A 12,103-nucleotide genomic window follows, 5' to 3' on the forward strand; every position below is an offset into this window, starting at 1 on the left:
AATAGTTTCTAGCTCTCAACAGCCCTGCAATTGAAACACGAGGTACCATTAACAAACAAAAAAATCAGAACTTGAGCGTCAGTAGGCTGTGTGTCCTGGGAACCAAGTCACCCGAACTACTCTATAAAATTTCAGTAATTACTTACCGTTCTGATGTTGATCTTTCTGATCTTAAAATAGGTCATTACAATAGCAATTAATAAGAATAATTCATAATTAATTGCACAATTATGGTATTTAAGGGTTCCTCTAGAGTGCCTCTTTCTCTTCCACGATTTGACTCAAAAACTACTTAGCACATTGTCATCTCATAACAGGCTTAAGTTTCAAGTTTGCTATTTTTTCATCCAGCTGTTTTAGCTCTAGACTGTCCTCAAAAAATTGTGAAACACAGACAAACACCCATCTACAAGATAGCAATGTTTTTGGTATCAGGGGACCCTAAAACTGTGAGATACATCGAAAACCAGAGATCAAAATTTTTGACGAATCTAAAGCTTTCGTTCCTTGCAGTAATCACATGCTAAACACAGTCCTTAGAATCTGCTCATTGCATACTCCCTGTACATTTGTGAGGCTCCACTTGTCTCAACATACATACAGAGACATAAGCCTCATGTGTTCCTTGATTTTCAAATAGCTAAGCCTTCATTTATGAATTTCTGCAGTTCGATAAAAATGTATTGTTAGCATTACACTAGTAGGAAACTTGTGGGGCAACTGTACCAAGGTCTGTGGCTCAAAGATTAGACTCAGCAAATCTGAAATATACCAGGAAATTTTCAGTACCTATGGGCCATACATGAAACCTCACCCAAACCATGAAAAGACATCCAAACCCCAGCAGTATTATTCACTTCATTCATGAGAAAGACATTACATTTCAGGGTACTCCAAACAGCAAGAAAGATTCAGTTTAAGTTGTGCTTTCACCTACTCACTAGGTGGTATCATATTTACAACTGTAGGGGAGACTGCCCCTGCCCTAGAACCATTCCATAATTCATATTCTTGAAGTTACAGAAACTGAGGTTAAAATAAAAAAGAAAGGTGGGTTGGTGGGGGTTCATGAAAATACAGAACTATTAACAGAATTACAGTTTGTGACTGACACCCATCTCTCCAGTTAAATGCTTATTCGATCACATATGCTACTGAAGGCAGATATATAATGGCTATGTGTAAGGGAGGAAGGGTAGTGAGCAGTTTTCAAGTACAAAAGATACAAGTTAAATAGAAGAAAGTTCATAACTTTGTCCTTCCCTCATCAATGAACATGTCAGCTTTTTGTCTATTACAACAATGAAGTCTATGTATCAGTGTTTAAGCATCAACAAGCAAGATCAATGTCACGCTCTGCTCCGAAATAGTGTGACTTCTAGTCTACAGATTCTTTATTATATCAAATGATTTGGACGATGCAAAACCATTAAGACACATAATGCGATTCTTTTTAATTGAGGAAAAAATTAAAATATATTATATACAATAAATTCATCTGGTGACAAAGTTAAAATTACACATTTCAGGAGATGCTGCTGTTATACATACAGCTGTGTTTCTGCTTTGTAGTAGGGGCTTAGTGTTTCGGAGAAGTAACTGATGGTCTGGATCCATCACATAGGCTTTCACAATCTGTGCACTCTTGGCTTTATTGTCTTCATCAGATTCATAAAAGGTTTTCTCATTATCTTCAATGAATAACTTATCCTAAAAAACAAAATAAAATACAGATTAAGGCAAGAAAATGCAAACTAAGGTATGCCTGATCACTACAAATACAGCAGTGAACTTTTCATATTAATCTTTGTTAATGGGGAAACATCTGAATAGCAAACTTAATATCCAAACATTCTCAGAAAGGTGAAAATAAAAAAGCTTTTTATTTAAACAAGAAAAAATATAAATATTTAGTATATATTAAATACTTTGTAATATTTTTCAGTATTAAATTATATAGTACTGCTTAATGTTTGTTAAATTACAATTGTTCTTAGCTACATTTTCCTATGTTTAATCAAAGGTAGGTATGTGAAAAAGAAAGCAGTTAAATCTATTAACAATTTGCGTTTTTAATGGAATTATTTCATGTTACCATAAATATGGGCTCAAAAAATATCTTGTGCGCAAAGTAAAAGCTTTTAGTTCATTAAGTGGTAGCACTTCTAGTTGCAGCTGTGACAGCAATCACAATTATCATTCGATTATTCCCTACATCAGGTCTTGCAAGAACACATGGCTTCCTATCCTGCAGTAGATAGAGCAACTCCAGAAGACATTTTTTTGCTCTGAATCAAGTGCTTGTCAAGTCTTCTGTAATGTTTAGGATCGAGAAAAGTTCATCCAAAACCACAACATGCCAGTCACCAAGCCTGACAGTTGCCATAGGGTATATTTATAAGAAAAGTTTAGTTTTAGGCTTACCCACCAAGGGAACATTATGCTGAAAATCAAAATGACCACTGAGACTGTCATTTGCAATCAATGCAAACACTGAACTTAATATAACAATATTTAAAAAAAACTCACTTTTTTGAGTGACAAGGTATTCAGCCTAAGACAAAAGCAAGAACAATGCTATCTGCTGCATCAAGTGAGATCACAAAATGTTTTGATGCGTTGCTGGGTTTCTTTATACATGCTGAATTTTTCTTACTGGTTTGTAAAATCATTTTTAAAAACAGCCAAATCTAGGAAAGAGATACAGTTTTCAAAACATCTTGCTATTGTTTCACTAACTCTTTCAAAAATAATGAACTATTACATTATCACCAAAGACTGTCTGTGGCCTGTTTAGGTTGTGGCTATATATATTGTCCTAACCTATTTGGTAACACCACATCTAGATTTCACATCTTTTATTAATAAATGAATACCTGGACCTGGGGAATGGCATTTTGAATGGTAAAAATGGTTGCTTTTATAACCCCTGGCTTTATTAAACTCACTGGGTCCATAAACAAACTTGCAGCTCAGTGACTTTTGCATGTGAGCACATTTTTATTACTCATTTTCTTCTGTATGTTTTAATTCCTCTAAACAATACAGAGAAATTGGTGCTGTGCACCATTACCTATTACAGCAAGAACTATTTTATATTAAACAAGGAATTTCATATACTGTAAAAAGGTCCTGCAGGCTTCACTGCATTTTTTTATACAAAACTTACTATTTAAAAAGTGAAACACTTCAGTATTTTCACCTAGCACTAGAGATATTTGTGATGTGATTTATTTTTTATTTAATAAAGGTCATTAATAATAGTGTGATAGCACTATACAGTAAAAAAAAAAAAAACTCAAAAAAATTAGCTATAAAATATGAATATATAAATGGTTCAAGAACTATTGCACACAAGTAATAGCCTTTAATCAAACGTGTGTTAAAAATTGAAAAATCAATTACTTGATACGCACTTTATTCTCTAGGAGTTCACTTTTCAGTATAACTATAAAAAAAATTCTCAATTCATGCAAAATGTATACCAAAATATGTTTTTCTACTAAGTCTCAGAACACTCCCGTACAATAAAATGAATCAACCCAGTACTGTGATGACAGCAAGCCATCAGCAACACTAAGTACCAGCACTCAGCAGCTAACAGCTCTTTACATGTACCACATAAACATAAATAAACTCCTCTCAGAGGCAAGGTGTTTATCCTCAGCAGTAATCCAAACAATAATTTCACTAAGGAAACCTTCAACATAGCAATGACTATTAATATTAAAGTAATTTTACTATCAAGTAATGATAGCATCTTCTCCTCTGCTGCATTAAATTTAAACTACAAATACAAAATTTTATTATCCCTAAAAACTCCACAATAGTGGCTAAAATTACCATTTCTCTTTCATGAAAGAGGTGGTCTGCAAATGACACAGAGAAAAAAAAACAAACATTCAGCAGCATCACTGCAGAAAATAACCCGAGTTTGGGGGGGGGGTATGGAGTAGGTGGCATCTTTGGTTGGCTGTCCATTGTCAGTTATAACAGACATAGTTAGACATAGTTACAGTCCTCGAGAGCTAAGCCAAATGGCTGGCCATCCACTTCTGAACATTCTATATTGAAATCTAGGCTACTCTAATCTATCCATAGTTCTTAGGCTCCAAGTATCACAGATGTCTTTCCAAAGGCAGGAAAACAGCTTTTGAGAATAGCAGTGGCACCACACCAAGAAGAGAAACAAAATAGAGGAGGTTAGTAACGGGTCATAATTATCACTTTGGTTAAATTTTTAAACAGGTAACTAACAATCAAAAAAGCAATATACACAGTTAATCATCAGTTCTAATTAGGATATGCTAGAAGAAAGTAATGAGTGTTCAGTCCATATTTAAAAGCCAAGACCAAAGGAGCATCTATTAAATAAGCAGGCAAATTATTCTGTAAAAATGAAGCCTAGTTAGTTAAAGCAAGGCTTAGCCTGATGCAGACTTCAAAAATAATTCATAAGTCAAAGATGTAGAAAATGATTGGATTTAATGGTAAAACTAGGAGTAGGGTGAAGTGGAGTGAGGCTGGAAAAACTAAAGAGAAAGGAAATGAAAAACAAAGGCTCAATGATCAAGTTCAAAATCAGGGATGTATACACACCCTTATCCACTATGGCCAACGTATGAACAAAATGTTTAATCCTCAGCGGATGTACATTTCATAAAAAGTATGACAGCTCTGAGTGAACTGCACACCAAAGGAGAAGGGAGGGTAGTAATTACAGACAGATGTAACTGAAACAGGCAATTGTTCTATGGCTTTGTCTCTTGTGAAATATGGAGAAAATGTAATGTAGCAATATCCTTCACAGTGTGTTATTGTAATGCCAAAGTTTTTAAATGGCCTTAAATAGGGAGAGAAGGAGGGAATAGATAATGATCCACAGGACAAATGTAAACGAAGAAGGGATAATTTACTCCAATTTATAGTGAAGCTATGAATTCTTCTTACTTACCAAACAGATTTAAAATGGGAGGTAAATCACCTAAGACATCCCCAAGAAATAAAAGAACTTCATCAGTATATGTTACTATTTCGGGAGATGAATTATTATCAAATATAAAGGAAAACAGCTGTTAATCATGTTAGAGTGACACAAGTATCTCCTAAAAAACAATAAAAAATAGACACAGAAACAGGGCAATATAATTCTGCATAAAGAAGAACTGATGCAATAGGATATAACGTCTTGATCATATTTATGAAGGAGTCACAAACTCATCATCTGCAGAATTTTACACCAATAATGCCAAGCAAGTCTGTTAAATGCCTTCTTGGTATCTAATGAAAACAGAACCATTTTACAAGTATAGCCAGAGGGGATCTTACAGCCTTCAATAATACTTGTAGGATAAATTGTCAAAATATCTTAAAAACTTGACAACCAGCAGAGACTGACTAGTACTAGCAGCCTTCTAATTATAAATATGCAGCAATTTCAGAAAGGGAGGATATACTGTGTATCAGAGTCGTATCATCTAAGCTAGCCCAAAAATAAGTCAAAGAATCTAGAAAGTTTATTCTGCTCAGCATTCAAGACATTGAAGTTGGCTCTTCAATTCAAAAAAGCTTTTCTGAATAACTGGACTCAACAAACATTGTAGGGATTTGTTCTGTTTGAAAACATTTTTCAGCTTAAAAGAAAAAAAATCAAGGGAGATTGTGTTGCAATTTTCTTCACCAGGCTAACAGCCACCAAATCAAAAGGAGCTATTTTTTCAGAGGGCATTATTATGAGTAAGTAAATTCAGATATTCTTTAACCGGCTTATAGAGATAGAGAGGCAGAAATATCAAATGGCAGAGGCTGAAAAGTACAGTGTCAAGTCTTGGACACAATGTGCAGACATTCTCAACCAAGTATCACATGGAGTCCAGAAATAAACTGATTAACTGAATGTCAGCTGCTATAGTGAAATATGTGAACTGGTGGGGAAACTTATAGAGGGCAAGTATCATCACTTACTGTATTCAAAAAAAGATTAAAATGGGGTAACGACCTTCTATTTCTGAAATACTGTCCCCAAATTCCAAGTAACAACAAGCGAACATGCAAACTATGGCAAATCAAAATATGTACTACTTTTTTTAACTCGTATAATAATGAAAACAATTTTAAATATCACACAATAAAAGAGTAAATTTCATACATTACAGTGACCTCATCCAAAGAAATGGACCCAGTTCTAACCGGTGCGTCCGAATCCTCTGAAAATCATGCATCCACCAGGTTTAGTAGTTTTTCAGAGTGCTTATTCCAGATCTCAATGTTGGTCATGCCAAGAACAGCCTAGGGCAAATGTGGCATATTCTTCCAAAGATGCCAAATGCAAATGGAAATCTTTTTATCAGCAGTGATGAGGACTACTGTATACAGTAATCCCTCGCTATATTGCGCTTCGCCTTTCGCGGCTTCACTCCATCGCGGATTTTATATGTAAGCATATTTAAATATATATCGCGGATTTTTCACTGCTTCGCGGGTTTCTGCGGACAATGGGTCTTTTAATTTCTGGTACATGCTTCCTCAGTTGGTTTGCCCAGTTGATTTCATACAAGGGACGCTATTGGCAGATGGCTGAGAAGTTACCCAACTTACTTTCTCTCTCTCTCTCGCGCTGACGTAGGGGGGTGTGAGCAGGGGGGCTGTTCACACACCTAGACGATACGGACGCTCGTCTAAAAATGCTGAAAGATTATCTTCACGTTGCTATCTTTTGTGCAGCTGCAGCTGCTTCCTGAAACAACATGCTGAACGGCGCTTCGCATACTTAAAAGCACGAAGGGCACGTATTGATTTTTTTATCTCTCTCTCTCTCTCTGTGCTCCTGACGGAGGGGGTGTGAGCTGCCGCCTTCAACAGCTTTGTGCCGTGGTGCTTCGCATACTTAAAAGCCAAACAGCACTATTGATTTGTTTGCTCCTTTGAAGAGGAAGATATATTTGCATTCTTTTAATTGTGAGACAGAACTGTCATCTCTGTCTTGTCATGGAGCACAGTTTAAACTTTTGAAAAAAAGAGACAAATGTTTGTTTGCAGTGTTTGAATAACGTTCCTGTCTCTCTACAACCTCCTGTGTTTCTGCGCAAATCTGTGACCCAAGCATGACAATATAAAAATAACCATATAAACATATGGTTTCTACTTCGCGGATTTTCTTATTTCGCGGGTGGCTCTGGAACGCAACCCCCGCGATGGAGGAGGGATTACTGTATGCCTACAAACTCAAAATCTGGACAGGGTCTGACCAGGTTTAAATCCCTATTATTTCTGTCTAAAGGAAGGGGCATTTCCTAATTCTCTCATGTGGGCTGCTGGTGATCAGTCACACAATAACTGCCTAATGGTCAACACAAATACCATCACCAAGTATTAGCTCCATTCCCATTGTTGTTCATTTTCTGTATGAACACCATCACAAAAGACATTCAAACTTCATACTCACAGATGCCGCTGTAAACTATTACAATTATTATTTGCTGGGAAGACTTGATTGAAAGTTTTAAGATCTGACACAATTATACTGTAGAAGACCAACGTTGATGACTACAGAATGAAGCTAAAAAGGAAAATGATGCATTACTTTGACTGAAACCAAACAGACTAAAGGCATAATTATTATCAGCTATATAATCAAGATGGACAATTACATGCTGCTCAATGACCAGTCTAAAATGAAATGACGCCTGGATGAAGTTGTGCAAATTCAGTGCAACAAGATGATCTATCTGACCTATCAGTATATATGGCTCAGAGCATTGGTGTAACAGGAAGAAACACAAACCAAAGCTGCACCTTATGGAAATGTGAATATTAAACTGGGCAGAAAATAGGACAATGTTATGAACCAGCGTTTGGACAGCATCAAGAAGCAACGTCCAAAGAAGGGTTTCCTGGACTACATCAAAAATAATGTTGCATGCTGGTCAGACATGCAAGTAACAGTATTAATGTACTCTATAAAAGTGACACTTCATGCATAGATTTCCAAACTTAATTCTAGAGTAACTGCAGATTGTGGGAAAGGATGTGTCAGAGATGAACAATGGACCCTGCCAAATTGCAGGTCAAAAGCTAAAAAGAAAAGGACCATGTTTATTAATTAGGCAAATTATTTTGTTTTCTTATAACAAGAGCAGATTCATTCTGAATAATAATACATTTTATTTATATAGTGCCTTATTCTAGATTAACATTTCTCATAATGAAAACACTAAAATCAAAGTTGCATATGCTCACCTTTCTGTTTTACTAGTTATACCATAAACTTTTCAGAAATATTTTAAGGTGTAAACATCTGTTAGTTTTACTATATACAGAATGGTGTTCACATTTACAAGTAATGTGTTCTTTAAAGCTGCAGTCTTACTCTAACTAATAAGTTTTTATTTTACTGTTTTAGCTGTTTTTAAAATTGCTTCCAAGCAACACTGTGAGTGAAACGTGTATGGAAGGATATCTCTCTCATAGACAAGCAAATTGTGGTCTAAGTAAATGACAAATATTAATTTCAATTCTAGTTTAAGTTGTTACTGAGAATTTCAAAACATTACAAATACAGTACACACAAATAAAATGTAATAAAATAAGCAAATCAACAAGTCAAAGACTTTTCAAGGTTGAAAGCCATGAGCTCTAAGTAGGAATTACTTGTATTTTAAAAAATGACATCTATAGCAATAGTAAAGGAAAGCAATGTCCTTTCACAAATTTTTTACATGTTTTTGTCATATTTAAACTGCACAATATCTAAGATTTAAAATGACTATTCTCCAGTAACACAAAAAACTGAAAATAAAAATAAAGGGAAAAGTTATTTATATTACTGTATGAAATAATGCTGAAAAAACAAAGCAACCCAAATATGCAAACAGTCAAATGAATTTAAATATAAAAATGCAAATATGCATTTTACTAGTCTCTTGAATTTATTAACCTAAAAGGCTTAATTTCCATTTTCCCTGCATCAGCTTTATTTATAAATGTCGTGCCCTATAAATATGCTGTTATTTTCTTATACTCAAGCACCCTCTTAACAAATCTTCTCATTAATATGTAAATTTAAAGTCAATCGGTCTTCTCTCTGACAGCACTATGAATTCCTAGTGCACTGTGTAATCAGCTTTGACTTGGCATCCACTATTTATCATAAAAGATGTCAGCTTAGAAAAATTATGGGAAATGTGCTGAAAGTGATTTGACTGCTGTCTGGTCGCCAGCCATTTAATTGTTCCTCAAATCACAGATTTATACCTTTAAAAGGGTAGCTTCATAGACGTTTATAATCCTACTGAAACAAACAAGACTTTTATTCTATCTGGTTGTCTGGGATGGTATCTAGTGAACAAGGCTGGACATTTGCATTAACAGTTCTGTTCCTGTGTCTGTATACTGTATTTTACAGTTTAGCTTTACAATGAAATGCTCAGAAGTGCTTCTTTATGCGTAGTGGTTTTATAGCTATAATAAATTTGAAATTTGACAAAAATAGCTCCACAATGATTTGGGTAAATAGGAAGCACTGAATCATACAGATATTTCATAACAATATTTATCCAGTTACTTTCAATATTTTTTGCAATTCACAACATTTGTCAGACAGAATAAGGTGCATATAGTGAAAAAAATTAAAAGAATACATTTTTAAAAACAAAAATCTTCAAATCAGAAGTTTGAAAAATAAAGTTAATTTGCACAGCTAGACAGAGAAACAAACTTTATAGTTTTCTGTTTTTCTTAGCTTAAGAAATCTGGTTTTAGATTACACAATTATTTAATTAACGAAAGAAATATGAAGAGGTTTAAAATATGCATTGATTTTTATATTTGCAGAGCAATATACAATACCATACAGAAAGGGGAAGATATGCCAGTTATGCTTGGATAATCCCTGAATTCTGGCAGAAGTACTGTGAAAATAGAACTGGTTGACATTTTGACCAAAATATAAATAAATTAATTAAAATATAAAATGTACTATAGTAATCCAATCAAACGGTAACTGTTAACAATATATACAGTGGAACCTCTAGATACGAGTTTAATTCGTTCCAGCACTGAGCTTGTATAGCGAATTTCTCGTATCTAGAACAAACTTCCCCATTGAAAATAATGGGAATCCAGTTAATCCGTTCCGCACCCCAAATATATTAACATAAAAATCAATTTTCCTAACAAATAACACTGATCAATTATATATACTGTAGTCTACCTTTAATAAATAACACTGGTAAATAATATAACTGATTATTAAAAGAATCAAAACAGGTGTCTAAAGTGCAGTAGAGCATTCAATAAATCTTTAAATAAATAATCCTTAAAACAGTTGTGAAGTGGAGGTTTAAAATACACAAGAATAACAATCCTTTAACACGAGGTTAAAACGTCAAAAGGATGCCGTCTTTAAAAAACAGATGACAATCCCCGGTGCTTCTTCTCTGTTAGCGTCTCACCTGCGGGCTCTGCAACAGGCGAGACACTCTTAATGCAGCTGACCTTCTCTACACCGTCCTGCTTCAGCTGTTTGGCTCGCCTGTTCAGCTACACGCGAGCCTGCCCACCCGCCTGCCTGCCACCTCCGTTCTCTCCCCTCTCTTCTTTTACTTCTTCTCCCCCTTAACCGGCTCGCGCTTCTCTATATATGCAGGGAGGACATGGCAGCTGCAGCCCATCAGCCACAGGAACAATCATGGATGTGGGCAGTTTCCCACCTGTGCACTTAAGTGAGAAACGCAGACATGCAGATCGCGGCTCGCAACTGCTACCACACCCCCTCACTAAGCCGCGAGCTATACCCACAGCCTGGCTCGTGGCTCGTTATGCGAGCCAATGCTCGCATTTAGATCTGAATTTTTCGCTCATACTTTCCTCGTATTTTGAATTTCTCGTATACAGAGGTGTTCGTATCTCGAGGTTCCACTGTATTAATATATCTATCCATATTCTCATTGTCATTATAGACAGTCAGACAGATTAGATAATTGGGATAAAAAAGCAAAATAACGGAAGGAACCAAACTGTTAAAAAAAGTATCTCTTCGGAGAGGTTGACACCAACTGACGCCTTGATGAATTTGCATCTACCTTGCATTGAGGAATCTGATCCAGTAGCCAAGGGCACAAGTGAAAGAATCTTTCAGCTGGGCTCTTCAAAAATCAGGTGATCAGTGAGAAAAATCAAAGCTCTGCACAATAAATGTATCTATCTTAAAAATTATTCTAGGAAAAAACAATCTGCTGATCGCTGGGAATTCCAGAAGAGTTACAAGGTACGGATCATACTCAATTCACATTCTGCTTTAACAGAATACTTGAAGACAACTTTCCAAGTTGTCAATATTTTTCAGATGACATATCCACAGCTTTTACTACAAGTCATTCACTGTCATAATAAAGATACTTTACTTTGCCACTAATAAAGAAATACTTCTTTCTGAGGTCACGCAGAGGAATATCCTTTCCAATTTACAGTGCTTAACTTGTATAGAAAAAAGGCATCTTAAAATGGGATTAAGTTACAGTTGTGAAAGGTAGGATATGCCATGGAAAGCAACTCACATTGTTTTACAGTTACTATTTGAGGTCAGACACATCTAATGTGATTTCCAGATGAAGTAGAAGTAGCCTTGCAAATGTATTTTAAAGACTGATCTGACTGCAGAAATGTAAATATGTATTTTAATAAAATCTGAAGAATGGACATTAGGTGCTAGCTTCTACATTGTATATAAAGTAAATTGATAAATTTATCACTTTAACAAACATACATGTTTAGCCTGTAGTGCAATGCATTTTTTTCTTATTGTTTATATGTAACTACTTAAAAACTTACTTTTAAAAGTAATCAAGTCATTCAGGGAGGCAAAATTTTTAATAACTATACTTTTATTATACTAGGGGGCTCCACCCCCTGCTCGCTTCCCTTGCCAACCCCCAGAGGCAGGCACCTAGGTGCCTGCTACTTTGCAGCTAAGCCACTTGAAGAAGAGCATGCGTGGCGCGGAACAAAGGTTTGGTCCTTAGTTATTATTGAGGGAAAATCAGTTACTTGAGTATTTCACTACAGCTGTCTATTTTAAATACCAATATATAATAAAACAAAGTAA

The 12,103-nt window shown here is 35.3% G+C and overlaps 1 protein-coding gene across 2 annotated transcripts in view; it reads right to left on the reverse strand.

Moving 5' to 3' along the window:
* ap3b1a (adaptor related protein complex 3 subunit beta 1a) overlaps positions 1-12,103 on the reverse strand; it is a 318,566-nt gene that overhangs the window by 210,271 nt on the left and 96,192 nt on the right. For both annotated transcript variants that reach the window (XM_028805706.2, XM_028805707.2), the window contains exon 8: positions 1,552-1,710. In XM_028805706.2, coding sequence (XP_028661539.1) covers positions 1,552-1,710 — 159 coding nt within the window. The remainder of the gene's footprint in view (positions 1-1,551; positions 1,711-12,103) is intronic.

Source organism: Erpetoichthys calabaricus, chromosome 7 (genome assembly GCF_900747795.2).
Source record: "Erpetoichthys calabaricus chromosome 7, fErpCal1.3, whole genome shotgun sequence".
Classification (NCBI taxonomy): domain Eukaryota; kingdom Metazoa; phylum Chordata; class Cladistia; order Polypteriformes; family Polypteridae; genus Erpetoichthys; species Erpetoichthys calabaricus.